Raw genomic sequence first — 27,257 nt, 5'->3', positions numbered from 1 at the left:
TCAGTATGAACACTCCTTCAAGCCATTGCTCCACCAAGATGAGGGAACAGAGAGCAAGAACCTTCCCCAGGTAGAGTTATGAAAAGGAGATGAAAAAGGGTACACAGCTATAAGAACTGCCCCATTAAGTGTCTGCCTTGGTCTGAAGAGCAGTGGAGATATGTCCCAAATGCATTATTGCTGTAACAATGGGACTCTTATTCCGTGCACTAAGAAAATGGTCTTTGGGAAGATTTATGTCTGAAGCCAACAAAATCAACACTGAACACGGCAGTGGTCCAGTCAGACAAGAATCACTGCCTGAGCAGGGAACACCCTCTGTGAATCTGTTTGATTTCAAAATAGTGTGTTTGGTTTTGTCAGAGAGTGAATAAGATATGGGTAGAATAGCAAGAATGAAAGCTTATTCCTTCTTCTATGAAAATGTGATCAAGAGAGACATAAATTTCTGCCATTATAAATTGGTGATGACCTAATGTTTATTCAAGCTCTGATTGGGAAACTGGTCATGGGAAAGAAAAGCCCATGTAGATGGTATTCTGGGCTCTGTCCCTGTGTGACCAGACGTGGTCAGTTCATTCCAGGATAACAGAATGTGGACCTTTTCATGTTGGTATTTCTTGGCTTTGCAAGCTAGGAACCGGGAGGGAGAGTTGGTCATTGCCTCCCCAGTGGGCAATCGTTATGAAACAGAAACAAGAGAAGGTTTCTCAGAGGCTGGTGCCCGGGGAATTTGAGGTCAGGCTTGCAGTCTCTCCTTGCAAAGTCCTGACCTCACAGGAGAGGGGCTGAGTGCAAGACTGGGGTGGTAGATACCCTGGGCTGCACAAGATGCCTGATTCATCTTCACATGATTCAGGATGTCTGGATTTGTGAGTTTCCATCTGCAATTTCTCTAAAAGACAGTGATGTGTTGCTCCCTTCCCTCTAAAATTGGGTTCTTTCACCCTGAGCCCCTACCATAGAGGACTCCTGGGGGAAAAGGTGCTGATTTCAGAGAAAACACTAGTGCTGAGTTGGGATGTTCAGAGACCCCATGGTATCTCCTGGCCTTTGCAGGAAAACATTTATGCTGCCTACACCCTGGATCTGCTCTGGGTCTTTCAGCAATTTCCCTTCCAGTCTAGGGTGGATAACAGCATCCATGGATTCATATGAAACAAAGTTCACAAATGAAAAAATTTCAAAATACTTCAGCGAACCAGAGCCTGGCCAGCAGCACAAAGTCTGCTGTGACTGATGGTCAGGAAGAGGAGCTGGGTCATCCAGTGGCATCAGCCTGATTATCTTTCCCTGACACCATTCCCCAGAAGCCAGAGGCTGGCCCCAAGGACGCTTTAACCGCCCTCCGGTGACTGATTGGACACATTGGAATGCACTAACATAACTGTGCTTTTAAAAATCACCATCCTCTGCTCTTATGACTCTCCTTGGCCAGGTTCCAACTTGCTTTAACTGAAGCAAACCCTTTTTCTCCTGCAGGAAACTGCCACTATTGGTGCATTTGAAAGTTTACGGGATGATACACAATGCCTGCATTGCAACAAAGTCCAGGATGGAAAAAGGAAGCTTTCTAACATTTCAAAGTGGAAATTATGAAAATTAGAAAGCCTCCTCCCAGTCTCTGGTGTGGTTTGCAGGCATGAGTTGGGTGGAGAGATGCTGGAGAGGGAGGAAGGGGATGTAGGTCTGCACTTCCAGCTAATGGAAGCCCTGAGGTTTGATCCTGCATCAAACACTCCCAGATTTGCAGGGTGTTGGCAGTTCACCTTGGCTTTTACCTTGAAAGCATCTTGGTTGCCAAGTGGGAGCAACAGCACTGGCAGGGTCTTGCATAGATCTGCAGAGGATCAATGTCTGCAGAGCCTTGCAATATGTAAAGTCCAATGTATTATAAAGAATAATTTTAAATTGTGGTGTAGGATTGCCAAACTCCCCTCTTACAATAGCCTGTTTATCATATTGGCCTTGACAGGTTTTCTTGGATGATGTTTTCAAATATTGGGAACTCCAGGCTCTGCCCTCAGGCAGCAGTAACAGCTTTGAAGTCAGCTCTGAGGAAAGGAGAGCATATGAAATATTGGCAAATCACTTTTCTTGGGTTTTTTGTGAAAATCTGGACCTTTAATGAGGCTAAACTTCCTGTGGAGTTTTAGCCTTGATCATCCTCCTTCCCCAGTCTGCAGGTGCATTAAGAGAAGACTGAAAGACAGAAAATTATTTGATGCCAACCCCATTCATCTTCTTAAGCTGCTCCAAAGCATCATGGATAATATTATAACCCATGCAGGACAAGTCTTGTAGTAAGAGGTGAACTGTGCCTATGGAATCTATAGCAAATGGGTTAGTAAAAGCAAGATGTTGGAGAGCTTTTTTGAATTACTGTGGAGGACAAAACGCACACTGACATTCTCCCCTCTGAATAGCAGGAATTTCTCATGGATCACATTGGTCAGGGGAGCTCACTGAGAATCCCACAGTGCTCTCACCCAGGCAAACCTCAGCATCTTTTACAGATACATTAAATACAGGCATTTATGCAGAGAAATTGATACAAGACACATATCTCTTTGAATGCCAGATTAAATCTATCCTGCAAAGAAGGAGGAGCATTTGCAGAGGGTGCAAGTAGAGGATCCAGTTCCTTTTGTACCTCCCCAGCTGCCCTGTTCTCAGGTGAGGTGTCTGGCCCTTTATTCATGCCACTGGTGCAATCTCAATGATCCACTGCTGGTGCCCACAGCCTGAAAACACATAAATATGGAACACCATTCCAGAATATGGTCATGGATCTGTCCTTCAGAGCAGCTTCAGACATTCCTCAGGGGCACTGAAGACAGATGTCTCCAAATAAACAGTGAGCACCAGGACACCCCCTCCACCCTCCACCTCCTTTGCCCCCAAAAGACTCAAATAAAATCTCTTAAAATGGAACAACTGTTTGTGTAGACACAGCCCCAAGGACACAGAGAGCTGGCTGGAATACAGGGCTCTGCTGCTTGGCACCTGCCCTGTGTCTGCTGGAGTCATGCAGGTAGAGTCATGGAATACTTAAGATTGGAAAAGACCTCTAAGATCATCAGGCCTCACTGCGGACCCAGAACCACTGTGTTTGCCACAAAACCGTGTCCCCAAGTGCCACATCCACAAGTCTTTTGAACACTTCCAGGGATTGTGATTCCACCATTTCCCTGAGCAGACTGTTCCAATGCCTGACCAACATTTCAGTGAGCAAATTTTCCCTGATATCCAGTCTAAACCTACCCTGGTTCAACTTGGTGGACAATGGTGTTGACAAGAGCATGTATTGCTGCTCTTAGGACACAAATTTTAGCTTTGGTGGGACTCAGGTGATCTTCTAGTGGTCCACAGCAATAAGGAAGCAGAACCATGTAATACAGATTCATATTTTCACTAGAATGGGGTGCAGCCCCTATGTTTTGCAGTGCACATGCCCCCTTAGAATTCTCTTCCAAGGACAAGCAAGAGTCCCACAGCTATGGCAGTGCAGGGTTTCCCAGGCCAAACCCTGGGCGGACAACTGAAAATTCACAGGGCCATCTGAGCTGGGCTAGCTCAGATGCCTCATCAGGAGCTGCTCCCCAGGACTAAACACACTGAGCAGACACTGTGTTTATGTCCTGTAACTGGAAAAGACAGCTCAACCCATGCAAAATTTTCTCTGAAGATATTGGGATGTGTTGTCACCAGAAGACACGCATTACTGTCTTTTCTTTGACTACTGAAGAGACTTATAACAGTAATAAAAATTATTACAGTTTAATGATGAGCTTGTAAGCTGAATGAAGGTACAATTGGAAGGAAGCTGAAATGAGGAACACACATTAGTAAAAACACCAATCCCTACCTTTAATGTCTTTTAGTTGAGTTTCTCCAAAACTCATCTCATCCTCCCAACTTATCTGTTGGGACCTGGCAGGGTGGAAATTCCCTGTGGCAGGAACTTTTGAGTTAAGGCTGATTTGATTTGCACTTGCAGAGATTTCTGTACTGAACTAAAATAGTAAAACTGTAAGATGGTACTTGTTCTGCACACAGATCCCCAAAGGGTAGATGCTTAGTGCACCAACATTAATTGCAGGTTATCAGTCCTTAGAGTCAGCCTAATCTGTGTTGATGCAAAACTTGGAGAGAAAATAGATATCCACGGTCCCACCCCACCAAGATTGGTGTCTTTTATAGTGGGAGTACTGGAAACTAAAATGATTTTCAACTTCAGCTAAGAAGCTTGCTTACTTATTTCAAAGCATGCACAACCCTAATTGCACCTTCTAAATATATTCCAGAAATACAGCTGGATTGTAAGGTGTGTGCGGGTGACTAAGTGGCCTCATTTGCAGTCCATTATCTTGCCAGAAGCTTTTCATGTGGTATCTTTGGCAAGTGGAGACAAATTGCACTCCATGTCTGTGCAATTTGGAGAGTGTGAAGCTGTGGTCCAAAAAGAAACCCAAAATCCCCCCAAAATTAAAGTGTAGGAATCATTCATACCCATTTTCTTGTGGAATGAAAAATCACCATTTCTTTGAAGCCACTAGAAATTATTGAGACAATGAGGATAATATAAACTTCAGCAGGAAATAAGCTAGTACAGAAAGTTTGGCCATGAGTTTGGAAACATGTTGGAAATCTCAATGCAACTTTCTGAACTTGAGTCAGCAAAGTAGGAACTGTGTGACTACCTACACAACACATTCCCTCTTGGTCAGAACAGCCTTTTCCATGATTCCCATCAGGCTGCCTGGGGGGGCCCTGGTGCCTGTGAGTTTCACTGAAGTCACTGCTGGTGTATAAGAGGCTTGTGTTGGTGTCTGGTTTGCACCAAAGAAGTCTTAATAGTGAAAATGGAAAAGGTCTGTGAAAAGTAAATGCTCATCCACTGTTTTGTTTTGATTTTTTTCCCCCAAACACTGTACATTATCCTGAGTTAAATGGATGAAAAGACTGAAGAAGTTAAGAACAGGAAAAAGGCATGTGTTGAACTTTCTACTTGATGCCTGAAAATGCTGTTAGGTCAGGAATTTGTTGAAGCAACATTCAAGAAATCCCTTGTACAGATCAGGAACTGATAAAGTCTGAAGACTTTCTGTGTCTGGATTTAAAACCCAGCTGAAGGCATGTCTATGCTCTTCCAGGGATAAGTCCTGGCTAGAAGAGTTAGGACTGGAACTATAGGTTGGGGCAGGTTGGAAGGTATTTCAACCACCCAAACTGCCACTTGGCATTATCTATCACTGGCTGACTTTGCAAGAAACTGAATCTCAGAACTGAAAAGCCCTTCCAGGAACCTTCAGTTTGGGGTGGTAAGTTCTTGCCTCCTGGGCTGCAGATCATCACCTTGAGGGAAATTAACCGGGTACTTGAGGAGGCTTATTAGCCAAAAGGATGCATGAACCAGAGGAGCCTTTCACCCCTCCTCTAAAGTTTTATACCTGGATTCACATGATTCCCTCCTTCCCTTTACTCAAATCCAAAACATTTGGTTCATTTCTGGCTCCCAACCTCTGCCCCCAGGCTTGCCCTTGCTCTGTCCCCTGGTCTTTCCATCCCAGTGCTTGGCCAAAGTGAAGGCAACAAATGCCAATTTGTAATGAAAAAAGCTTTTCATTTTCTCATCAAAATAAGAATCTGAAGCACTGGAAATTTCAAAGCAGAACCTCTGCTTGTGAGGTCTCCAGGCCTTGAGAGCATTCAATAATTCAATTAAGCTCCAACCATTTGAAAGCCAATTTGAGCAGTATCCTGGCTCCAAATTCTTCAGAGTTCACCAGTCACTATCCATTAGCCTCTGCCATGCTCTTTCCTCTTGCACTGTTAACCTGCATGCATTTTGGGGGATGAAGTCTGGCACAGCTCCTGATCCGTTTCACAGGGAAGTCTGTTTTGATTTGTTACACCTTTTAGAAGTGTCAGAAAATATTATAACTTCCAGACACCTAAGAGGTGCACTAAGCATTTATCTGTCTAGGTAGAGTTCAAATTAAACCAATTCCTCCAAAATACTTGTGAACAGGTCAGAAGAGATAAAGCTCTGATGAAGCAGATAAAATTGATGTTTCAGCAGTCACAAGGGATTATATCAGAACATTACATAGGTGACAGCTTTGCTACTTAAGATTAGCCTTTTATTAATTTATTTTTTTGGATACAATTATTTGTCTACAGGGAGGGTGCATAATTTTTTGTCTCTCACTTGAGACTTGAGTAACTTCCAGAAAACATCTAAGACAACAGGAGCTCCTTGCTTCAAGGTCTTCTTTCTTTGGCAACTTCTGCACTCAAGTATCTACGGTTTGTTTGTTATCTGTGATACCTGAGTAACTCTCCTGTCACCTCGGCAGTCTGTCAGATCAGCAGTGATGCTGTCAAGGTAAGACACCCATCCAAAAAATGTCAGTGAAGGTGCTATGCAAAGGTCTGCAGGACCTGCACGCCAGTGGAAGAGATTTCAAGTAAATAGGGTGAACTGGAAAGATCAGCTTCCCTCGGAGCAGTCACTGAGCCATGGTGTCAGAGCGAGCGCTCACAGCATCACTCACAGAGTTTGCACAAAGGGTTCCACGGGCCAGGATCACTCCCCTGTGAATGCTGCAAGGTCTGCCTGTTCCACCCCGTTGGACCCTGCCCTCCAGCCCTCACTGTGAGAGGTTTCACACCCCTCTGCTCTTGAATCCGTGCTGGAAAAATGGTTAGTAGCAAGCTGAGTGCTGAATTATGCTTTGTCTGCTAGAAAAAGAAAATCAGTAGCTCAGAATAATAAAAGTAATAAAAAATAAAAATAATAGTAAAAAATTTGTACAGCAGCAAGACATATTGGAACTCTTTTTCTGGGTTTGAAGACAATCTCCTCTCTTGCCAAAAGCAAAGGTCACCATAAGCTGCAGAGTGGCGTGGGAAAACCTGCCTCGGAGTTGGCCTACAGAGCAGAAAGACTGACTTTTTTTTCAGCCCTGGGTTCTCTCTTCTCAAGAGAAATTTATTTATAGGAGGAATGACGTTTCCTGCCGCATTCTTAACGTGCTTGCAGCTTGGGATAAGAACATGGGAGCTTTGTCTTCTGCCATCTGTTTTCTATGGCAATAAATATCCATTTACGGATTTATCTTTGCCTGGTGTGTTTTAAAGTCATGATACGAGTGCGTGTTCATGGATATCCATTCAGGGAGGAAGTGTCATAGGTGAATAGCAATCCCAGTTCTGTGCTGGTATAGATTTACATTTGGGTAATGGACAGTGGAGCTGTGGATTGAGGCTTTGGCTGCATTTTTAATCTTATCTTCTTTGGAAGCACAAGAAATAAAAAAGCAATCTGGACTAAATTCCTGCTGAGCTGCAAGCATCCACTGACACAACTGGGCATGAGGCCTTTAATTTACCATAGCTGAGAACTGGGACCTAAAGCTGGGGCACAACCTGCAAAACCCAATTTTAAATGGCTTTTCCAGCCAGACCTCTCCCAGCTTGATTAGTTTTTTACAGCACTTCCTTTTGCCTGGAGATGGCCTTCCTTTTTACACAGCCTCTGCAGCGCCAGGATTTGAGCCTCAAAGGCAGAAGAGAGGGCAGACTTATCCCTTTTTAATACAAGAAAGCTGCATGTTTTCTCTGGGCTTTCTAACTCAAAAAAACAACGCCTTGTGTTTGTGGTGAGAAGCATTCCCGAGGATGGAAAATAGCTGGTGACGTCTTGAGAGGAGTAAATTGTGCTCTTCCTTAGGAGTGCCTTGAAGCAGCAGAAAGAGATCTCTGGATGGTGCTAGGCATTTGTTAGACATTAGCAGGACTCTATTCATCTTCCTCTCATCCACATCCGCAGCACATGGATATAATAAACATAGCTGGGAGGCAGAAACCGTCTCACATCAATAATGCAAAGGGAGAAGGGACTGCCTGTTTAACGTGCTGGGGGAGGAAGACCCACAGAAGGAAGACGTGGTGGGGAGGGCTCTGTGTTGAGAAATACTGTGTTAGGGATGAGATTCATGTTTCCTGTTTGTTTTGGGGTTTTTTTGGTGTGTGGGGGGATTGTCTTCTAACCAAGGTGTATGTGCTGGTTAAAGTAGAGCTGGCTGCAGTTGAAGGAGTTACTAAATCAGTCAAAAATGTTTTCAGGGGACCTCCTTTTCAGCCCCCCACAGTACTTTGACTGCCTTTGCAGTGATCCCAAAGGCAACCCCAAGAGCTGGTCAGGATGAAAACATCTCATGGACATCAGCATTGAATTAGATGAGCCCAGCTCATACCTCAGTCCTTGTAGCAGCTGCTGGTGTGCCCTGTGGCACAAAGCACAAAGCTTAATTCTGCCTCAGCTGACATGTCTGGTGGTCTCTGTGTCATACCTACTAGTATTTAGCAATGCCCTTTTTCACCTGCACTTGTAAAAACCTTTGTAAAACCCTATCTGCTGGTGGGTGTGTGCCATGCATTACACAGATCTCTCACATCTCAGGCTTTGCATGTGAAATCTGCTCACTCAGGACTGTATTTTGGGCTCTTTCACTGCTGCTGTGGGATTTAATGGACTCTGAGCTTAGAAACAGATTTTGGGAGGCTTCAGGACCTCGAGAGCAGAGAATCTGCCCTGCCAGCTCTAGCTGGTGGGGGGCTCCAGGGAGAGAAAACATGATGCATCCCTCAGCCAGGCTGACCACAACCTCATGGGCCAGATGCCTGATGAGCCAGTTCTGTGATGAGGCAGAGAGAAAAGCAGCAAGGACAGAGGCTCAGGACAAAAAAGAAGTGAAAAATCATCCCATCAAATTCTCTGGCAACCCTTAAAGCAAGGCTCCAGCATTTGCCTGAGAAGTCTAAACTACCTCAACCCTAGGTCAAGAAGTGGGAAGGAGAGAAATAAACTGTGGATGTGAGTGAAAATAAAACAACACAACCCCCCTGACAGTGTCACTTGGGCTGTATGTGGAGCTGTTAAGTCTGTACACAGTTAAGTCTCCTGCAGTGCTGGTCATCCTTATGCAGCTGTTCTTGCCTCCTACATAAACACTAAAATTCTCCAGCACCTTCTTCTGAAGGTATTTCCATGCTCTGGCTTGCTCCATGTCAAGGGGTTATATCCTGGAAACACCCTGTGAGAGTGCTGCTGGTTTTTACACCTCTCCATCACATGGGCTAAGGCACAGAGCAGAGCAAAGGCTGGGGCAGCTGCTGTCAGGCAGGTCAGTATGGATAAGATGTTCCAAAGGGGATGTGCATGCATGGAGGAGAGCAGTCTCACATTTTCTGCACTGTTATATGTCTCTCAAATAGTGATAGAAAAAAGGGGAATGGTTTTAAATTAAAAGAGAAGAGTTTTAAATTAAATGTTAGGAAAAAAATTCTTTACTGTGAGGTTGGTGAGGCACTGGCACAGGCTGCTCAGAGAAGTTGTAGATGCCCATCCCTGGAGGTGTTCAGGACCAGATTTCATGAGAAACCTGATGCAGTGTGTGGCATCCTACCCCCAGTGAGGGGGCCAGGATGAGATGATCTTTAAGGTCCCTTCCAACCCAAACATTCTACAGTTTTATGATTTGTCTCTAGACTACTCAGCCTCAGGCACAGTCTGGTAAAACCATGAGCCACTCCAGACAGGGAGGGACCCCCTGTGGCCATCAGCAGCAGAGGATGGTGGCCCTGCAGCCGCTGAGAGCTCACTCTGGATGAAGAATCATCTGCCACCTTGTGGGAAGCCACCTTGGAAGGGGACACCACACTCTGCCTCCCCACACTCGCAAGGGCAGCTGCAAACCACCAGATGCCAACCCAGTCCAGTGGCAGCAGTGCCAGGCAAGGAACAGGAACAAAACAAAACCTGACCCAAGGCAGGTTAAGGCATCAGGGCTGTCTGCCCTGGGCCCCTTCAGAACGAGCATCTTGAGCCACAAAGCCCAAATTTACCGGGAGGGACATTTCTGAATGCTCTCCAAAGCAACAACCCACAATCAAACAATAGCAGACCAAAGCTGTGTGAATAATTGATTATCTTTGGTTTGCTTGACAGACTGGAAAGGCAAAGGAAATATTTTTCAGGTTGACATAAAGTTATTCTGCTGTCTCTTCTGCCAAATGGAGGGGAAGGGAAAACAAACAACAAAAAGCCTTTGCATTTAACCAAAATATTTTTCAAACTGCTTTTAATTTTTGAGATTTTTCTCATATTCCTTAAAAAAAAAAAAAGAAGGAATTTGTCTAAATGAAATTACACTCTTTTTGAAAGAAAAAGATGCAGAAAAAAATTGGTTTGAAATGTAACAAGCAGATTTTTTTTTTTTGTGTGTGTGTGCAACAGACTTGAAGTAAACTCACAGGTGGCTGCAGCTGCAGCCAGACTGCTTTTCAGCAAAACAGAACCTGAAGCCAAGGCTTTCCTCTGTCCTGGGTGAAAGGACCCACTCTGAGCCACTCTGGGCTTGTAGAGCTTCTACACTTGCCACCAGTGAGTGCAGCACCCCTTGCCCACCCGTGGGGCACTCCACCCCAAAGCCCTGTGGGCAGGGATGAGCAGAGGGTGCCTGTTCCTTTGAGCTGACCACTGTTTTGGGGACATCAGTGGTGACAAGCTGGGCTGTGTGTGTGCAAGGTGTCCCTGTCCCCTGGGGGGCTGTGCTGCCCCTGCCAGCTCTGTCAGCAGGCAAAGGCAGGCTGAAAGCACCGGGTGTGTGCCAGATGTGCGCTCAGTGTGTGCTCTGCGGGTGTCCAGCACGCTCCGAGCTGAGCCCCCTGTCCCAGCCGCCGCTTCCTTACCAGCCCATCAATCTTCAAAGTGCCAGGACCCCCTGTGTCCCTGGGCACTGCTGCTGGGTGCTGTGCTTCCAGCTAATCAATGGCTCTACTGCAGCTTTCCTGGGACCCCTGCTATTCCTGCTGCAGCATGAAAGCAGCAGCCCAGCCTTGGCTGTCCAGGGACAGCCCTGGGGTGTCACCTCAGCTGGCAGCAATCAGAGGGACTCTGTGCACTGCAGAGCCCTCACTGCCACCAGTGCTCACTGAATATCTCAGCTGGGACAGACACAGGTGGGCATCTGCATCTCTGCTCACTGACACGGAGCCCTTCCACACCACCCCGAGCTTTCCTCTGGTGTTTGTTATTTGACATTATTATTATTATTATTATTATTATTATTATTATTATTATTATTATTTGGTCCCCACTGCTACAGGTCTGTGCTGTCATATGCCATTATGCTCTCTTGGTGAGTATTCAATATTTGAAACTACTTTTTTTTCTTTTCTTTTCTTTTTTTTTTTTTTTTTTTTTTTTTGAGATTATTACCCCAACTATTGCCACAGAGTCTTTAACTAGTTACATTTGTTGTAGGTTATCTTACAGCTCCTTCTGGCACCAATTTCCACTCTAAGTTACCACACAGCCCCTGACAAGTATTAATTCCCATTCATCAGCTCACGAGTCCCACCAACAGTAATTCCTAGCGTGGCACACACCAGTAGTAATTTCTTCACACCATGACATAATCCCTGTTAGCTCTGACTACTAACAGGGCAGACAACTGCTATGAAATGGTACCCTCATCCTCTGGGCATGCATTCAGGACAAAGAAATCATGCTTACCCTTTCCACACTGCGTCTCCTCAGTGATCCATATGGAATTTTGAATAAAAGTCTTCGGGTCCTACCCGGAGTCACAGCTGTCTGTACTACCATAGTGCAGAGCTAACTCGTGTGTGTGTGAGAGAGAGAGAGTTCACAGCACACACAGGCTTCCCTTGAAATAACTTACAGTCTCATCTAGATTTCCCAACTATCAAATAGCTGAGTGGGTTTTCTCATCAGACCATATGAGTCAAGATGTGGCTTGTTTGAAAGAAGGAGGGGGGAAATGGGAAAAAAAAAATTAAAAAAAGGCAACCCCAAGCCTTGTAACCTTAACAACATGCTTCAAGCGGCAGATCTTTAGCTCCCTTCTGTTTCTTGGTGTAGTTTGCTCAGCAGGATTGCTGTGCCATAGAGGTGGAAGAATTAAGCTTCTGGGGAGAATGTTCCAAAAACGTCAAGCCCGCTTCTTGTTGCTACAGATGGTAACCAGGTCAGTTGTCTAATCAAAGCTCTATCTGAGTTATTATACATTTTGCCATGTGACTGCAGACCCCTCTGGTTTGCTGTACAGTAGATCACATGTTCACCTTAAAAAGAATATCTGGTGTATCACCATCTGGTGCAGAGATTAGTGTTAATTCCTGGGTTCAGATATTCCTCCCTCCTAGATGCTGGAAAGCACAGAGCCAGAGCAGAGGGCTCAGGCAGCTCCTCTGGGCTGCTCAGCTGAACTGAGGGCTCACAGATCCAGGCTCTGTGTGGCACAGAGCAGCACATGCATGGGGACAGAGAACAGGCAGCACCACTCACATCCACATCACTGAAATCACTGGGTGATGCCTGCAGCTTCTGTGTGTACTCACTCACTCACAAAAATGATTATGTTGCAGTCTGTGATTGTGAAGGATTGTGAAGTGTTACTTTCAGAAAGCCACTCTCAATGACTACATATTTTTTTCTTTCTTTTTTTTTTTTTTTTCTCTTTTAGAACCACTTTAGAGGCTACAAAAGTTTGAAACTTTATTTATACTCTAAATCATACACACATGCTTTGGAAAGGGGAAAAATACTTCCCCTTCCCACAACCTTTCTGTAAGAGCAGGAGTTGTCCTAAAGCAGCCAGGTATAATCCTGTGCTTTTACAGAAAAATGTTTTGGATGTTGTGTTCCTTTCCACATTCTGTTAGAGGTATTGGTCCCCATGCAGTTTAGAGTTAATGTGTGCAAAGTGGGAGCTTCTCAACCCAGCAATTCCTTAGTGGTACTCTGAATTTGCCCAGTAAAATGGAAAAGATGTTGGCCCATGTCCTTTTCCTTGAAGCAGTCTAGCTGGGAGAGCAAAAATCTGCTGAGTTGGGAGAGCCAATCCCTTCCTCCATGTATTGTTCTCATTTTAATGCAAAACTAAAAATACTTTGTTTTGATCCAAGTCCAAAAGCTGGGATGAAGGTGCTAGGGACATGACATTAAAGCAACCATTCCAAATAAAAAAAAGAGAAACTCTATCTGCTGAGCATATGTACATGCATTAAAACCAGTCAAAGGGAAAAAACTGCAGCTTGATGTGGGAAACTCTAAATATTAAAACAATTGGCCTTTGTTCATAATGAGTTCCATATGTGTCTTGCCAAAGAGAGTGAAAGAGACAGGAAAAGATGGAAATATCTTAAGCATGACTGACTTATATAGGTTCTTTATGTGGAATAGGTGTACAGTTAGGGTTTTTGCTTCTTGCAGAATTTTTTTAATGATTGTTAGTGCCCCCCTTACTATCTCACAGCCTGCCTACCTATTTTTGTCAAGCATGAAGTGGCTGGCATTTCCCACGGGGAGCCTTTGCCTGCATCAGCAGAGCCCCTGGGGACTGACTGCTGGAGAAAGAGGGCAAAGGTGGTAGCAATTGGCCTTGCTGGGAGCTTTTCCTGAATAAAAGCTGAGTCACACTGGAGTCAGGACCTCGGGGGTGAGTGTTTCATACGAGAGCAGAGTAGCAAAGGTGTCCCTGTTCTCCCGATCCAAAGCCCTGGGTGGGGCTGCTGCCCACACCAGCCTCCTTCCCCAGGAGCTCTCATATTCCTGCAAGCATGTTCTCCTTCCTGCAGGTCCAGCTCATGGAAATTACAGATCTGTAGACAGAAATTTATCCACTAGAGGGGACAAAGAGCCACTAGACACATGGGGATTTGTCTGTAAGCATCAGGCTCCAAGACCAGGCACAGACAGTCCAGTGGTACCAGCATGAAACACCACACGCTGATGTTCTCCACAGGGGAAATGGGAGCTTTCATTCAGTCATTTCCACAAACCTCAAGTGTTTTTGCCTAGATTTTTAGGTCTTGCCAGTGAAATGCAAATCTGTGTATTGCTCAAGGCACTGAATGGCAATAAAATACTCTTCTTTACAGGAAACATCTTGCACACGTGAAAAGTAGAAGAAATTAATCCATTATCATGTTGCTGGAACCAATTCCAGTAAGATGCCCACATATCCCACTGGGCCTGACTCCTTGCTCCCTCAGTGTGCTGCACCCCAGGCACAATTCTATGGGTACTCTTCATGTAAAACTGGAGACCTGGACCCACTATGACACTTTCTTCTGTTTCATTCCTCATTTCCCAGGTGCTATGAACCTGGAAAAAGGAAGCCACAACTTAATCATCAGGACTGGAACCATCCAGGAGGATGAGATGTTTGCTTTATATTTTTTGTTCAAAACATATTGGTAGGCAACTATATAGAGCAGTCTACTAGAATTCATTTGATAGGCTGCCTAAAGGTCGTAATGTAAAACATGCTCCCATGAGGGTCTCTCTAGTTTTCCCAGAGCATGAATTTGGGTGTTTGTGGCAGGCATAAGCACATCCAAGGGCACTTCAGCCCATTAAATTTGGGATTTGCCTCTGGAGATCCCCCTTTCCCATTTAGGGGGCTACAGATGCAGACTGAGATGACCAGGCTCATCACTGAGTCTTCATTTACCTGCACTGTCTGCAGAGACCATCTCCAACTGAACAGCACAGTAGGAAATAAATCCCCAAATATTCTAAGGGAGTATCCTGACCTTGCCTCCACAGACCCTCAGAAGGGACACACTGTATTTACTAACTGCTGAAAGACAAGGCTCTTTAAAGCAGTGGATGCTTTTCAGTACTAATTGCAGGCTGCCAGGAACAGTGGTTTGTGGTAACAATGCATCAGAGGAACGTATATCCAATGGATTGCTATTTGGACTAGATTTCTTTTTGGTCTTTAATGAAAAGGAGAAAGGAGCCATTTACTGTTGCAAAGTGTGTCTCATATTTGCAACACAGGAGTCAAGTTTCAAGTTAGGGTACTCCCAGCAGAGATCAATGAATGCAAACCAGTGACACAGTGGCACAGACTGAAATGCAGTGAGTGGTATCCATCAGATCTATCAATATGACATTTTATTGTAAAATTGAAAAGTCACTCAGTACAGAAAAAACCACTTAAGTTTGGTATTCCATGAAGACACAAGTATGGCAACAGATTGAGGGGGAAATAAGGATAATTTGCAGCTCCTGGCAGTATTTTCCACCCCGGACAATATCTATGGTTTGTCAGTAGCAAAGCCAAATTCTTCCCTGGAGCCCTGATAGGGAAACCACTTCTATTTGAGCTCTTTAGCAGCTCCTATTAATCTTTGTGGGATTTCTTACTTCCCACTGTAAGCAATCTTCCCTAGCTATTTTATTGGAAAGATGAGGAGAACAGAGCTTCCCCAGAGCTTTGGGGCTGCAAACCCTACAGTGACTTAGCTTACATTTTATTGCACTCAGAATCAGTCTGCAAAGGAAATTGCCTTGTTGGGAGTGAAAGATGTGCAGAGGTTGTCATTGCAAATCCAGCTTGCCTTTGATTTAAAAAAAGCTAAACAATTTTCCAGTCTTACATGGTGTTTTACAGAGAAATGTTATGATCACTCTAGCCTGGGGAGGGATGTGGGAAAACACACTGGGTGCAGTTCCATTCCCATGTGAGTCCTTTCCATTGCAGCTGGCAATAACCCAGCAGCGTGCAGGGGTGAGAGAGAGAGAGAGAGGCTCTTTGTGGTCCCCAGCCACAGAAAGCCTGGGGGCTTCCCCGCTGTGTGGCAGGGCTGTGTCACATCAGGGGCCACATGCACCATCCTGTCCCTGTCTCCCCTGGGCAAGCAGTTCACAGGAGTGCCTTTGCTGTGTGCAACTATGCAGGGTGGATATGAAAGTCAGCCCCACAGTGGAACAGAGATCTGTGCTTTGTTTCACTCTGTTTTGGTGCTCTCGGTCATGCAGTGACCAAGGTGGTGTTGGACTGCACGTGCAGCATGTCCATCACTTGTACCAACAAAGGCCATGGGGAATTTGGGCTCCTGTCACAAATTTACATTGTGCTGCAGCACGGTTGTTTGACCATCTGCAGTTCACAGATGTGTTAGTGGGTCTGACTAGTATAAGCCTAATCAGAAACTGAGAACCAAGCCCTTCTGGACTCAGAGAAATTCATATCTCATGCACATTGCTGTAGGTTGACACAGAATGCTACATCAGGTGGTCCTAAATGTCCTCATTCACTGGCATGCCAGCGTAAATACCTGCATGGCTGCTCATCAGCTGCTTTGTGCACCTCAGCCTTGGGTGTTCATGGGGCATGGCTGGCAGAGCACAGCATGAAGCCTGGGATGGCACCTGCTGAACCTGCACCCAGCCAAGCACTTAGACCCATCAGCTGCTGTGCCCACCAAGCCAGCAAGTTCTTGGCTCAGCCCCTGCTGAAAATCATGACACGGGTGTAGACACCCCAGGAAATATCTTCAGGAAAGAGGACAGAGCAACCTACACCCTTCCTCTTCCCCTCCTGCCACCAGCAGCAGCCTCCATCCCACCTCCAGCTCTCCTCCTCATCCTCCGACCTCTCTGTGGTCCTGGCTGGGGAAGGTGGTCCCAGACTTTGAGCACCCAGGCAGGTGGGCTCCTGGAAAACTCTGTCCAGAAGAACAGCATCAGATAGCAAGCAGGGCCTCTGCTACATGGAAGGACATTTCCCTTGGGCTTTAGTGTGCTGGCAGGTCAGTTCTTTTCCCACATAACTCACAGAGACAGTAATTAATTAGGGAGGGAACTCGCCTGACCCCACTGCCCTGGAGACACGCCCCTGTAAACATCACGGAGGGATTGAAGGGGCCACCTCTGACTTCCAGGGCTAATATAAACAAAGGAGGAGATATTTGGCAACAATAGCACATTCCCACATGGAGGCTGTGCAGCAGAGGCGGGTGTGATGCACACACGAGCAGGCACGATCTGAGCTGGGGGACGACTGCACAATATTTCTGCTGGGGGTCTGGTCTAAAGCCTTTGCAAATCCTGGGGACTGCAACAAATGTGTGAATACTTGGTGCATCTCAGTATCAAATCTTAAAATGTGAGCAGGCTATTCCTGTGATGTGCTTAGCACTGCTGATTTTCTTCAGTTCCTGAACAAATAGGGGTGTGCTCAGCACGGCATGGAAGGTACTCAGCCTTGAGCTTGATTTAAGCCTTAAACAGGATATGTGACATATGGACGATGTCAAACACTGTGAAGATAAATGCTTCTTTGTTCTGTGCAATTTTCTCTCTTTTAAAACTTCATCTTTGTTACACTGCTTTGATTAATCTTAATATATTGTGGGAAAGCATTTGTGTCTGTGTGAGGGAAGGAGGGAGAGTTATGTTGCCCCAAGAGAAAGCCACATGAATAGCAGAGAGACCAACATGTCCCTAAAGAAAGGAGGGAAGTAGAAGACCCCTGAGAGATGTTACAAGGGTTTCTTTTTTTTTAAGCTTTGCCAGACTTGGTAAACAGCGTCTCAGGCAAATTATGTTTTGTAGCTGAGGTCTCACAGGCATGGAATAATGATGACTTTTCTCCAAGCGAGGAGAAAACTCTGCATCAAGCTGAAAGAGGAGCTGCTAACATTGGCAAAATACAAACTCAGCTTGGTTGTGTTTTGTGTGTATTTTCTGGACAGATGAAGAAATGTGAAAAGTTTGACTCTGGATCTTCAGTCTTAGAACCCTGGACTCTTCTCCCTGTAATCCCTATCTATTCATATAACAGCCTACCCCAGTTGTGGGACACACCTGAAGAGGCATTTACCTCTCCTAACATGGGTGCCTTTATGTGAGGTTGTCACTTGGACTCCTTTTGTCATAGCTGGAAGGAAATGGGCACTTGCAAGATTTGAGACACCAGACCTGCTTTAGCTGCTTATTTTACTGGGGGTTGAATGGAACCTGAAAGTGTCAATGTCTCCCCACCAATTATGAAACAAACATGACCACTGGCCACTCTTTGTTGGCCTTGCCTGCTCTCAGAGGCTCTCCTCTGTCTCTTGGTAGCTGTATTTAATTACCTTGTGTTTGCTAACATCCCTTTTGGCATCCACACTCCCAGCTCTTTGTTCTCACTGTCTCATGTCTGTGTGTTTTTCAGCATGGTTGCCCAAGCCTAGGCTGCTCCACAGAGCTCTTCTGTTCCACAAAAGCTCTCTGAGGATCAGCAGCACAACCTGACTCTGATGGGAGTGAGATGGGAGTCCTCTGCAGCTGATGGCTGTGTGGAGGGTGGCAGCACAGCACTATGGCTTTTCTTCTGCTCCAGGACTGTCCATGGCAGCTGGACATGGGCTGGGCTCAAAAATGTCTCAACAAACTAATAAAAGGACACCTGCTGTGGGCTGCTAAATTTGAACATGCTGCTTGTGGGTCATGAAACCCTTGAGTACAAGGAACTGGTTGTTGAAAGGTAGCTGTGGGGTTGTGGTTATGCATTTACCCTCTTTTAGATCTATCTGTAGGGACCTGATGTTACCTGCTGCTCAAGACATGGTGCTGGGCTACATCATTCACTGGGAAGACCTGATGTGATTATTTTTCATTTCTCAGTTTCAGAAGTATCTAAACAAAACCTGAGGCAAGCTGCCTAATTAGATCTCTTTAATGGCACAGTCCTGCTAAGCAGTCTCAGCTTTTACTACAGGTCAACAGGCCTGATTCTGCTTCTCTTCTCTGCACTGCCATAACTCATGCTGACTCCTATGGTGGAGGGTGAAGCTTTAAATCTCCTGCAAACTGGAAACTGAGGAAAAACTGGGAGATGCTCTTTTTTTCCAGAGAGAAAGTCATTAGGAGCTGTTTCAAAGAACCAATTTCTCAGATAAATAAACACATGGAAATACCCATTATATTACAAGGGGTGAGGTTAGCACCCACACTTCTGCATTATGTATGATTTGTGACAACTCTGGGTACAAACTTGCTTCTTGCTCTTCGATTAGCAAGCCCTGGCAGCCTGGCAAAGCTACACAATTTATTGCTGCTGTAGAGGTTAATGGATCACTTTACATGTTGATAAGGTCTTGTTATTACGATGGTTATTAAGAAAAATGTGAGACAGTCACCAGGAGTCAATAGCAACTGCAAGAGTGTTTGTTTGATTACTGCAGGGAGGGGGACTGCTGCTGCAGGGCTCATGGTGCAAATGAGCCCAACTCATGGGGGTTGAGTTCATCACAACCATCTTCCTGCACCCCTCCTGCCTCCAGAGTGTCCTCAGTCCCAGCTATGAGGATGGCCACTGTTTACTAGTGTTAATGGCATGAGAAAATAGGAAGGTTAATGGTATAATTGCCCAAGGAATGGACAAATTTCACAGCTGTCTTTGCCAGAGCATGCTCGGACTGGATCCAAAGTCACACTTCATGCTTGGCATCAGAGATCTACTGATAGTAGGATTATTCTGTAGTTGTGTGGAGTCTTATACTCTGGTGGGAACAAATCACCAAACTGAGCTTCTGGAATTTGTATGTGTACTCCTTTCTAAGTGGGAAAATGGAAGAGGAGGCTGCTTAAATGGCCCCATGTCTCTCTGTCTCAGCTTCTCTATCTGTAACATGAAAAATTATCAGTGCCGATTTAATTGTTGTTTCACTATTATCAGTAAGGAGCCAGGTCAACTAAATGCCCCTCTCTTCACAGCTTAGTTTTAAGAGCTGGAATCTGTGGGTATTGGTAACCACCACTCCAAGTCCTTACTGGGACATGATGGCCTTGTGTGTCTCATAGTACCACCCCCATTGCCAAAGTCCACCAGGGAGCTCTGTCTCCTGTGGGGTCACTGGCCAAGAGACCTGGCTGTCATTTCAGACCCTTCAGTCTTAGCATTTGAGTCCCTCTCTTTCAAATATCCAGCTGCAGATCTGCTTGGATACAGGGATTTGATTTCCACCTTAATTCCAGTTCATCCCAGGTAATTTCTTCTGACTGAGTTTCATACTCTTGCTGTCTCGGTGTTAACTCTGCCAGAACCTGACCACATGGGGAGGGAGAAGAGCAGCTGTTTCTCTGGGGGATGGAGGAGGCTGGAGCACAGCAAATCTGGATTGCTACATCCACCCAGGGCAAAGAAATCACAGCCCCTCCCCATGCCGGAAAGGCCTCACAAATTTAATTTCATAAGATACTCTCATATATATACACAGGTAGTCTATATATGTAGATATAGATATTTAAAAATATATTTAAAATATATTTTAGATATACATATATAGACATATATAGATATACACGTAAGTATATATTTTTCTGTGGAGTGTGGTGGGAAGAAGCCTGAGGAGCCAGCTGTGAAAATAGATGTTTGCAGGAATGTAGAAGGAGCTATGGAGTGTACTGTGGATGTGACAGGATGTGTTTGGATGGGCTCTAAGACCCCGGGAACCATTGGAGATAAATTGCCTGTTGTTTTCCAGGTGATACCTGGAGTGAGCCAGCACACAGGGTTCATGGTTTAAAGACTTCATCTGAAGGGTTTTTTTCTCTCCTGGGATATCCACTACAGCTCCATCATGTCTGTCCTCAGTCTCCTTTTGATGCCAACTGATGTTTGACTGCCTCAGGCTCACATTCCTAACAGGATTATTATCCCTTAGCCTGTTTGCTTGAAAGTCTGTTTTTTAGCAGGTCTGAAGCCACATCCATAATGCAAAGCATTCCTCAGTGGGGCAGGCTCTACAACCCTTCTCACTTTCAACCCTTTCCAGACATCCCATGCATGCTGGGCATGGTATACTCTGGAGGTTTGCTCTACCTGTCCTAAGGCAAGGCCTGGAAGGCAGCAAGGTTGATCTTGAGGTTTCCTTCAAAGGTCCCATTCACAGACTGCTCAAGAATAATTAGTGTATCCAGACGCAAGGAGGGTTTAGCTCAGGGATGCCTGAGCTATGAAACCAGGATTCAGAGCCTGCATTTCATATCCAGATTCCCTTTTCCCTGTAGCACACCCGAGGGACCTGCTGAGCTTGTTCCTGCACTGTCCCCCTGCTTTGGTCCCTGTCTCCCTGTCCAGCTTTCTCCAGCCAGCCAAGTCCCAGCTCCTCAAGCGGCTGGGTAGCAGCCCGCCGGTGATGACAGCTAATTATGAAATGTCATGTCAGAGGCTTCCCTTTTATCTCATCTTGTCCAGGCCAGCAAAGCTCTCCAGTGCCCTTTGGAAAGAGGGAAAAGAAGTGTCAGAGCAGCACCAGCTGCTTCTCTGAGAGCGGGATGACAACACGCCAGAACGCCGTGTCCTGGAAGGAAGTGGCAGCTCGTGCCATGTAGATGCAAATCTCTGGTCTCCACAAAAAGAAAGCAAAAATGTTTTAAAAAGTGTTCTCATGTAATACTAGCTTTCCAGAGGAAGTGTTTAACACATCTGCTGGCGAGGCTTGCCACCATCCCTGCAAAACAGCTAAATTCACTCCAGGTGAGTTCCTGCAGGAGAATTTAGCTAAAAAGCTTCTAGAGAAAAACTGGCCTGATCCTATAGTTTTTCTTCAGTCTGTATTACCACAGAAGCCAAATTACATCAAGGTGTGTTAGTCTGAGCTGAGCTATGTCTCAGTTTTTGTTAGAAACTGGTGGTTGCTTCTCATTTGTTGTCTGCTATAACCTTTTACACTCTGACAAAATGGGCTTGATAGTTTAGTACAAGATATTAAAGTGAGCTTTGTCAGGGTCCACTGATCTGGGAATGTGTTACTGCCCCTAAGGTCCCAGAAGCATTAAAACTAAGATCTTTGGAAGGGAAAAAAGGTAACTCAAGGCTCCATAGACCACAATTTCCCAATTTTGTAAGTAATCACCTGGTTTGGAGCAGTGGAGGGCACCAAAGAATTGGAAGAGGAGCATTATGGTGACAGATGGCTTCTCTCTTTCAGCAATAAACCTGACACAGATGAAGATGCATGGCACAGAGCAGACTTCAAAATCATTCCCAGGCTGGTCCTGTTACCTCACAGTCTGCCCACAGCCCATCCAGCCTGACCAGTCTGGCCCCATGCTCCTCACCAAAATACCCATCTTGCTGCAGCAAAACACTTGGTAGTGGATCAATGACCTTGGACAGATCTGGCTGCTAGAGTGCTCTGTAACAGCCAGAGCTTGACGTTTTGCCCTTCCTTCATATTGAGTTTTATATTTACTTTTCTGTATCCAGTATATGCAGAGGTTATTTTTAGCATTGCTAAATGAATAGGTGGTTGAAGATCAAACACAACAGCAAGGCAAGGTGTTATATGAGTAAAGCCTGAAAACTGTGCCTGATAGTGGTGTTTCTGCATGTGGCATTTGATCTAGATTACCCAAAATTCTTCCTGCCTTAATTCCTAGGTAGGTTTTAGAAGAGCCCAGCTAGCTGCAATCATGGCTGCTCATAAGGGAAAACCTTTTTCCTTGATTTGCATAGAGGCTAGATTGGATTCCCAGCCCTGAGGTGAGATGTGAAGCCTGGACATGCTGCCCCTGGGTCGAACAGCCCCAGGCTCTGCAGAGCACACAGCTGTGACACTGCTGGAGTGTCCCCTGCACAATGCTGCTCACACACTCCGGCTCCTCCAGACCCAACTGTGCCAGGGGTGGCACAGCATGGCACTGCACAGACATGTCCCTGCATCACAATTTCAGCTGTGACTGCACTGTCCCGGCTGGGAATGTTTCACTGGGTTTCTAGAATTGCAAATTTGAGAGACCAGTTCAAAACACAGCCTGAGAAGAGCTGCACTGGTTTAATAAACTGAGGTTGCCTGCAGCTCTGGAGAATTTGGCCCACATTTTATTTGGCCAACTCTCACCCTCACTGTAAAAATCACCAATTACCAAACCCAGAAACTCATGAGGAGAGGCATTTGGATGGAATCAAAGTATGGACATTAAAATAGATGATGGGACATGAAGAGCCAAGGAGATATGATTCCCTGCTTCCCTGTCTTACTGGGCTGTGTGGTTCCCAGCAAGACAGGAGGCTTTTCACACCCTTCAAACACAATCAGACACATGTAGGATTGGTCAACGTCCATCAACCCTGGCTTTCTAGATGTTGTCAGCCTCTGAGATTCTCCTTGGAGCTACCCTGTGCCAAAGGGCTTTAAGCCCCCACCATTCAATGACACCTGTGCCAGGAGGTCTCAGTCCCCCAGGTGTCAAACACCCAAATCAGTGAAGCAACGCTGAGCTATAAATAGACCAAGAAGAATTGTGGTGCCAAGTTTATTCTACTACATTTGCAAATACTCCAAAGAAAGCACTGCCCCCTTCCCACACAGAATAACTTTCACAGTGTGCTGTGGTCGTGAGAGGCAGATGTTACATCTTTGCTTGTCATGGGGATTGAAATCCTCAGGGATTTTCCATAGGATTCACAGTACTGAGAGTTGGGAAAAGGAGTTGAACCCAGAGCAGCAGATAATCATTAGGCTGATTCAGATATTACAGCCCAAAGAGTATTTCAGCATTTTGTGCCCTTTGTAGAGGCTTTCACAGGACAGCCTCCAATAATGTTCATCTACCCCACTCTCAGCAGCCTGGGAAAGGAGTAAAGGCACTTTCCAAAGTACTGAAGGAAGATGCCAGCACAGGGAGTCTTGAATCCATTTCACGGCACAGATGGACACCTCAATAACTGGACCACAGGCTAGAAATCTGGCAAGATCTCCTGTTTTTCACTTTTGTGGTTGATGCCTAAGATTCCTCATCACTAGACCCTGAAATTTGAAATATTCCATTTAAGTGATGCCAAAAACTTCTCTGAAAATTCAGAAGGTCCCTTGCCATCTCATTTCTTATAGCCTGAATTCAGAGAGTACAGATCACCTTGGCATGACATTTTTTCGCAAAGCAAATGAACTGGAAATCCCTCACTATTTCTTTCCATCCACTCCTACAAAAAAACCTTCCAAAACATGACCATCTCCAACCTTTAGGTGAAATCCATCAAGCTGTGTTGAAAAAGGCAAGAATATATTTGGAAATGCTTTGGTATTTTTAAGAAACTTTAACATGAGTTGATAAAGACAGATTCTTCTCTCAGATATGTAGAAGCAGATCATACATTGTTTCACTGAGCTTTGATGATTCCAAGGAAGTAAAACCAGATTTACACTGGTTTAAAGTATTTGATACATCCAGGAGTCATAAACTTGAAAACACAACTGTTTTGCTTTTTCCTACATCTCTAACAAAATAAGCCAAGAGTCAAAATTGTAATCGAATAGCTGTCAAAATTCTAAAGTCAAGGACAGCTGATGTCAAGCAATGCACAATTTCAATCTCTGTCAATGCAATAGTTTTACAGAGATATTCCTCAAACTGACCCAATCTCTCCTCCTTTTCACATCACATTTGTAGATGATACACAAAACCAGTGCAAAATCTGTCCTGTCTTGGATCTCAACTGTTCTAGTTTTGCATGTTATTGCTTGCAGGAGATGCCTGAACCAAAACACATTGGTAGAGTTGGATTACCCACAGTTTATCAGGAAATGTAAAGAAATTAAGTCAATGTAACACTTTGGATATGCCATAAAATTTGTATACTGCCTTCTGGATTATTGACATGGCAATTTAAAAAGGAAATTGTGGCTTACTTACAAACACATCCATTAGTAGGTGCTCCAGCGTCACTTCAATATCCTCTAATTTAGCTGCTAAAGTCATTGTGAAGTCAAACAGAGGAAAGCTGTCAGAAGTCGCAATCCAGAGCGTCTGTGGCCAAATCTAGTTCTCAGACTGTCACAAAGGAGTTTCTCACAGATAAGGAAAATCCAAGAAATCAAAACTTAACATCAGAGTCCAGATGACGCCTGGACTCCGTGCCGGCTGTCAGCCCTGCTTGCAGGACTGAGGATTATTCCATGTGTGCAAGATGGGAGCAGAAGCTGCAGCGTGTGTGCTGCCTTCCTTTCAGAGCTCCCCAGCCAGAAGCATGGAGTTATATCTGGGAAACCACAACAGAGGGAGGGAGAGACACACACAGAAGGAGAGAGAGGGGAGGAATGGAATAAACTGCCTTTGACTATGACTGATATTTATAGGACTGCTTGTTTTTGACTCCAGTCCATTTCTCTGTTCATTTCTGACCTTTCACAAATGGCCCAGCACACTGGAGCGTATTGTACAACAGGGGCAGCGGGTCCCACAGAAGTTGGCTGTGACCAGTGCTGGGCCAATTCACACAAGCACTCCATCAATGGCTCTTTGTCACAGCATACCAGGCTCTGCGCCGCAGCGAGTGACAGAGGGGAGAACAGACGTGTAAAAAACAAGGAAACAAAAGTTGTTTGGATACTAATTCTTTCCTAAGAGTATTAATAGATCCCCTTACCCACTCCCCAAGGCACTGGCGTGCAGTGGTGACTGCTGAGGTTACGTACAGAGGGGAATAACCCCAAAAAATACTGCAGGGTTTCACCCTGCAAACACCGCTTCTGACACATACTCCCACCACTCAACCCTTTCAGCTCTGCAGCATCCTCGTCCCCTAAGCATTTCTCAGGACTAGACCCTTCCTTTTACCGTATTTATGGAAAGTTTAAAGCATGAGCCCAAGTGCTTGCTGCTTCTCCACACATCTGCTCCCACTTAACTCAGTGGAGAAAAGGTTTCTGCTTGCTTAGCTCTTTATAGCTCTCACAGCTCCACATGGAGTGGGAAGGTATTGATGGACATGACCCAAACAAAGCAAAACCAAAGCAAGTGGAGGTTCCCTTCAAGGATTTTCCTAATGTTAACTGGAACCAGCTAGAACCAATTTTTTTGAGGCACAAAAAGGACAAATACTGAAAGTCTTGATATGGCCAGGACCAGTGTCAAAGTCTTCTGCACCCTAGACAATGCCAGGTTCATCAAACTGCCTTTCATGACGTTCACATTGCTCAGCCAAATTATTTTTTATTTATTTGACAGATACCCATGTAGTTTGAAATCTGAGAATGAAACCTTGTGTGTGATGTATTCCAGACACTGAACAAAAAATATCCATAAGGCTGATCTAAGGGCCTCAGAAACTGAAGACCATTATTATTTATAAAGGTGTGAGATGGATACAGTTGATGGAGCTTAGAAGGACCTCTAGTCATAAATTCCAACTAAATATTCTCAGAGTTATAGGTGAAATCACATTTTCAGACATGTACCCATTAGCATCTGAACAGGAGCTGCCTCTGATGGCTGAGTTTTACTAGACAACAACATGATGGACCATTTGGGACATGTTATGATGGATGGTTTCAACAGCAGAGAAGGACAAGTCATTCGTTTTCCAGCTGGACCAACTCTCATTCACACATGGCCCTACATCAGATAATGGGTTGACTGCTCCAGAAATAAACCCAGCATGGGAAGCTTGTCTACTGCAAAAAAGCCTGTTAATCATTCATATGCTGCCCTTTCATTAAAGCTTTGACAAAGTGTCTCTCTTCACCAGTGTGAGTGGAGGAGTGTTTTAATGAGTGTGGATCAAAACAAAGAGGATACATTTGGAGGGAAGGTGGTGGAAACCCAGGGAACCAGAATGCAATGAGGCAATGAGTGAGCTGGAGTGCATGGCCACAGGGCTCACCACAGACACATTTCACATATTCTGCTCTCTAGCAAGTGTTTGCAGAAGACGACCTGGCTGCTGGTAAGGTCTTCATCCTCTCCAGCATGCATGGAAATTCAGAGATTCCAGGAATCTATGGTTTCTACACAATCAGGCTGGGTACAGGGATGCATGACTGGCTTTCTGCAGGTCCCTGGCGCCCAGAGATCAGTGTTTGGGCTGTGTCAGATGAGCCAGAAGTGCTCCAGCCAGACTGAATCATGCATTTGTCCACCTCTAACTGACCCAACTACTGTCCAACCAGTCTGACCACAACAAGAAATTCACTGGAATCAAACATGTGATCCCTTCTGTCCTCTCCACCCCATTTATTGCACAAAGGCTAAGTGTTAAATACTGAAATACGAAACTAAAGATTCTTTTCTGTAGGCTCCCTCTGTGCAATAGAACAGGGCAAGCATGTCACTTGTGCCCCTTGACTGTCCCTGTAGCTGCATTGTGCTGGTTACAGAGATAAACAACAGGAGACATCTTCCAGGGTCAGAACGCAGCGTCCATGTGACAGACTCTTTGACTCCAACACAGGCTCATTTTTGTCTTCACAAAGATGAATTTCAAGATTATTTCAACACTGATGGAGAAAATAGTATCAGGCACAAGAAAACGGCTTAGGGGAGCACATAACGCCTTTTCTGATGCCCACTCAAGAAACACCTGTCACTGAAAACACCACGTGCTCTGCTGGCAATGGCAAGGAGGATGAATGAATTCCTGGGTTCTCACCAA

General features: G+C 45.2%; 1 protein-coding gene across 1 annotated transcript in view; it reads right to left on the bottom strand.

Moving 5' to 3' along the window:
- FRMD4A (FERM domain containing 4A) overlaps positions 1-24,839 on the bottom strand; it is a 209,551-nt gene extending 184,712 nt beyond the window's left edge. Inside the window, exon 1 of the mRNA XM_041413402.1 lies at positions 24,521-24,839. Coding sequence (XP_041269336.1) covers positions 24,521-24,586 — 66 coding nt within the window. The 5' untranslated portion in view covers positions 24,587-24,839. The remainder of the gene's footprint in view (positions 1-24,520) is intronic.
- Positions 24,840-27,257: the final 2,418 nt, after the last annotated feature.

This window comes from Onychostruthus taczanowskii, unplaced genomic scaffold (assembly GCF_017590055.1).
Source record: "Onychostruthus taczanowskii isolate IOZ18803 unplaced genomic scaffold, ASM1759005v1 scaffold41, whole genome shotgun sequence".
In the NCBI taxonomy this organism is placed as follows: Eukaryota; Metazoa; Chordata; class Aves; order Passeriformes; family Passeridae; genus Onychostruthus; species Onychostruthus taczanowskii.
The sequence above is the reverse complement of the archived record's forward strand: the minus strand, read 5'-3'. Positions and strand labels throughout refer to the sequence as shown.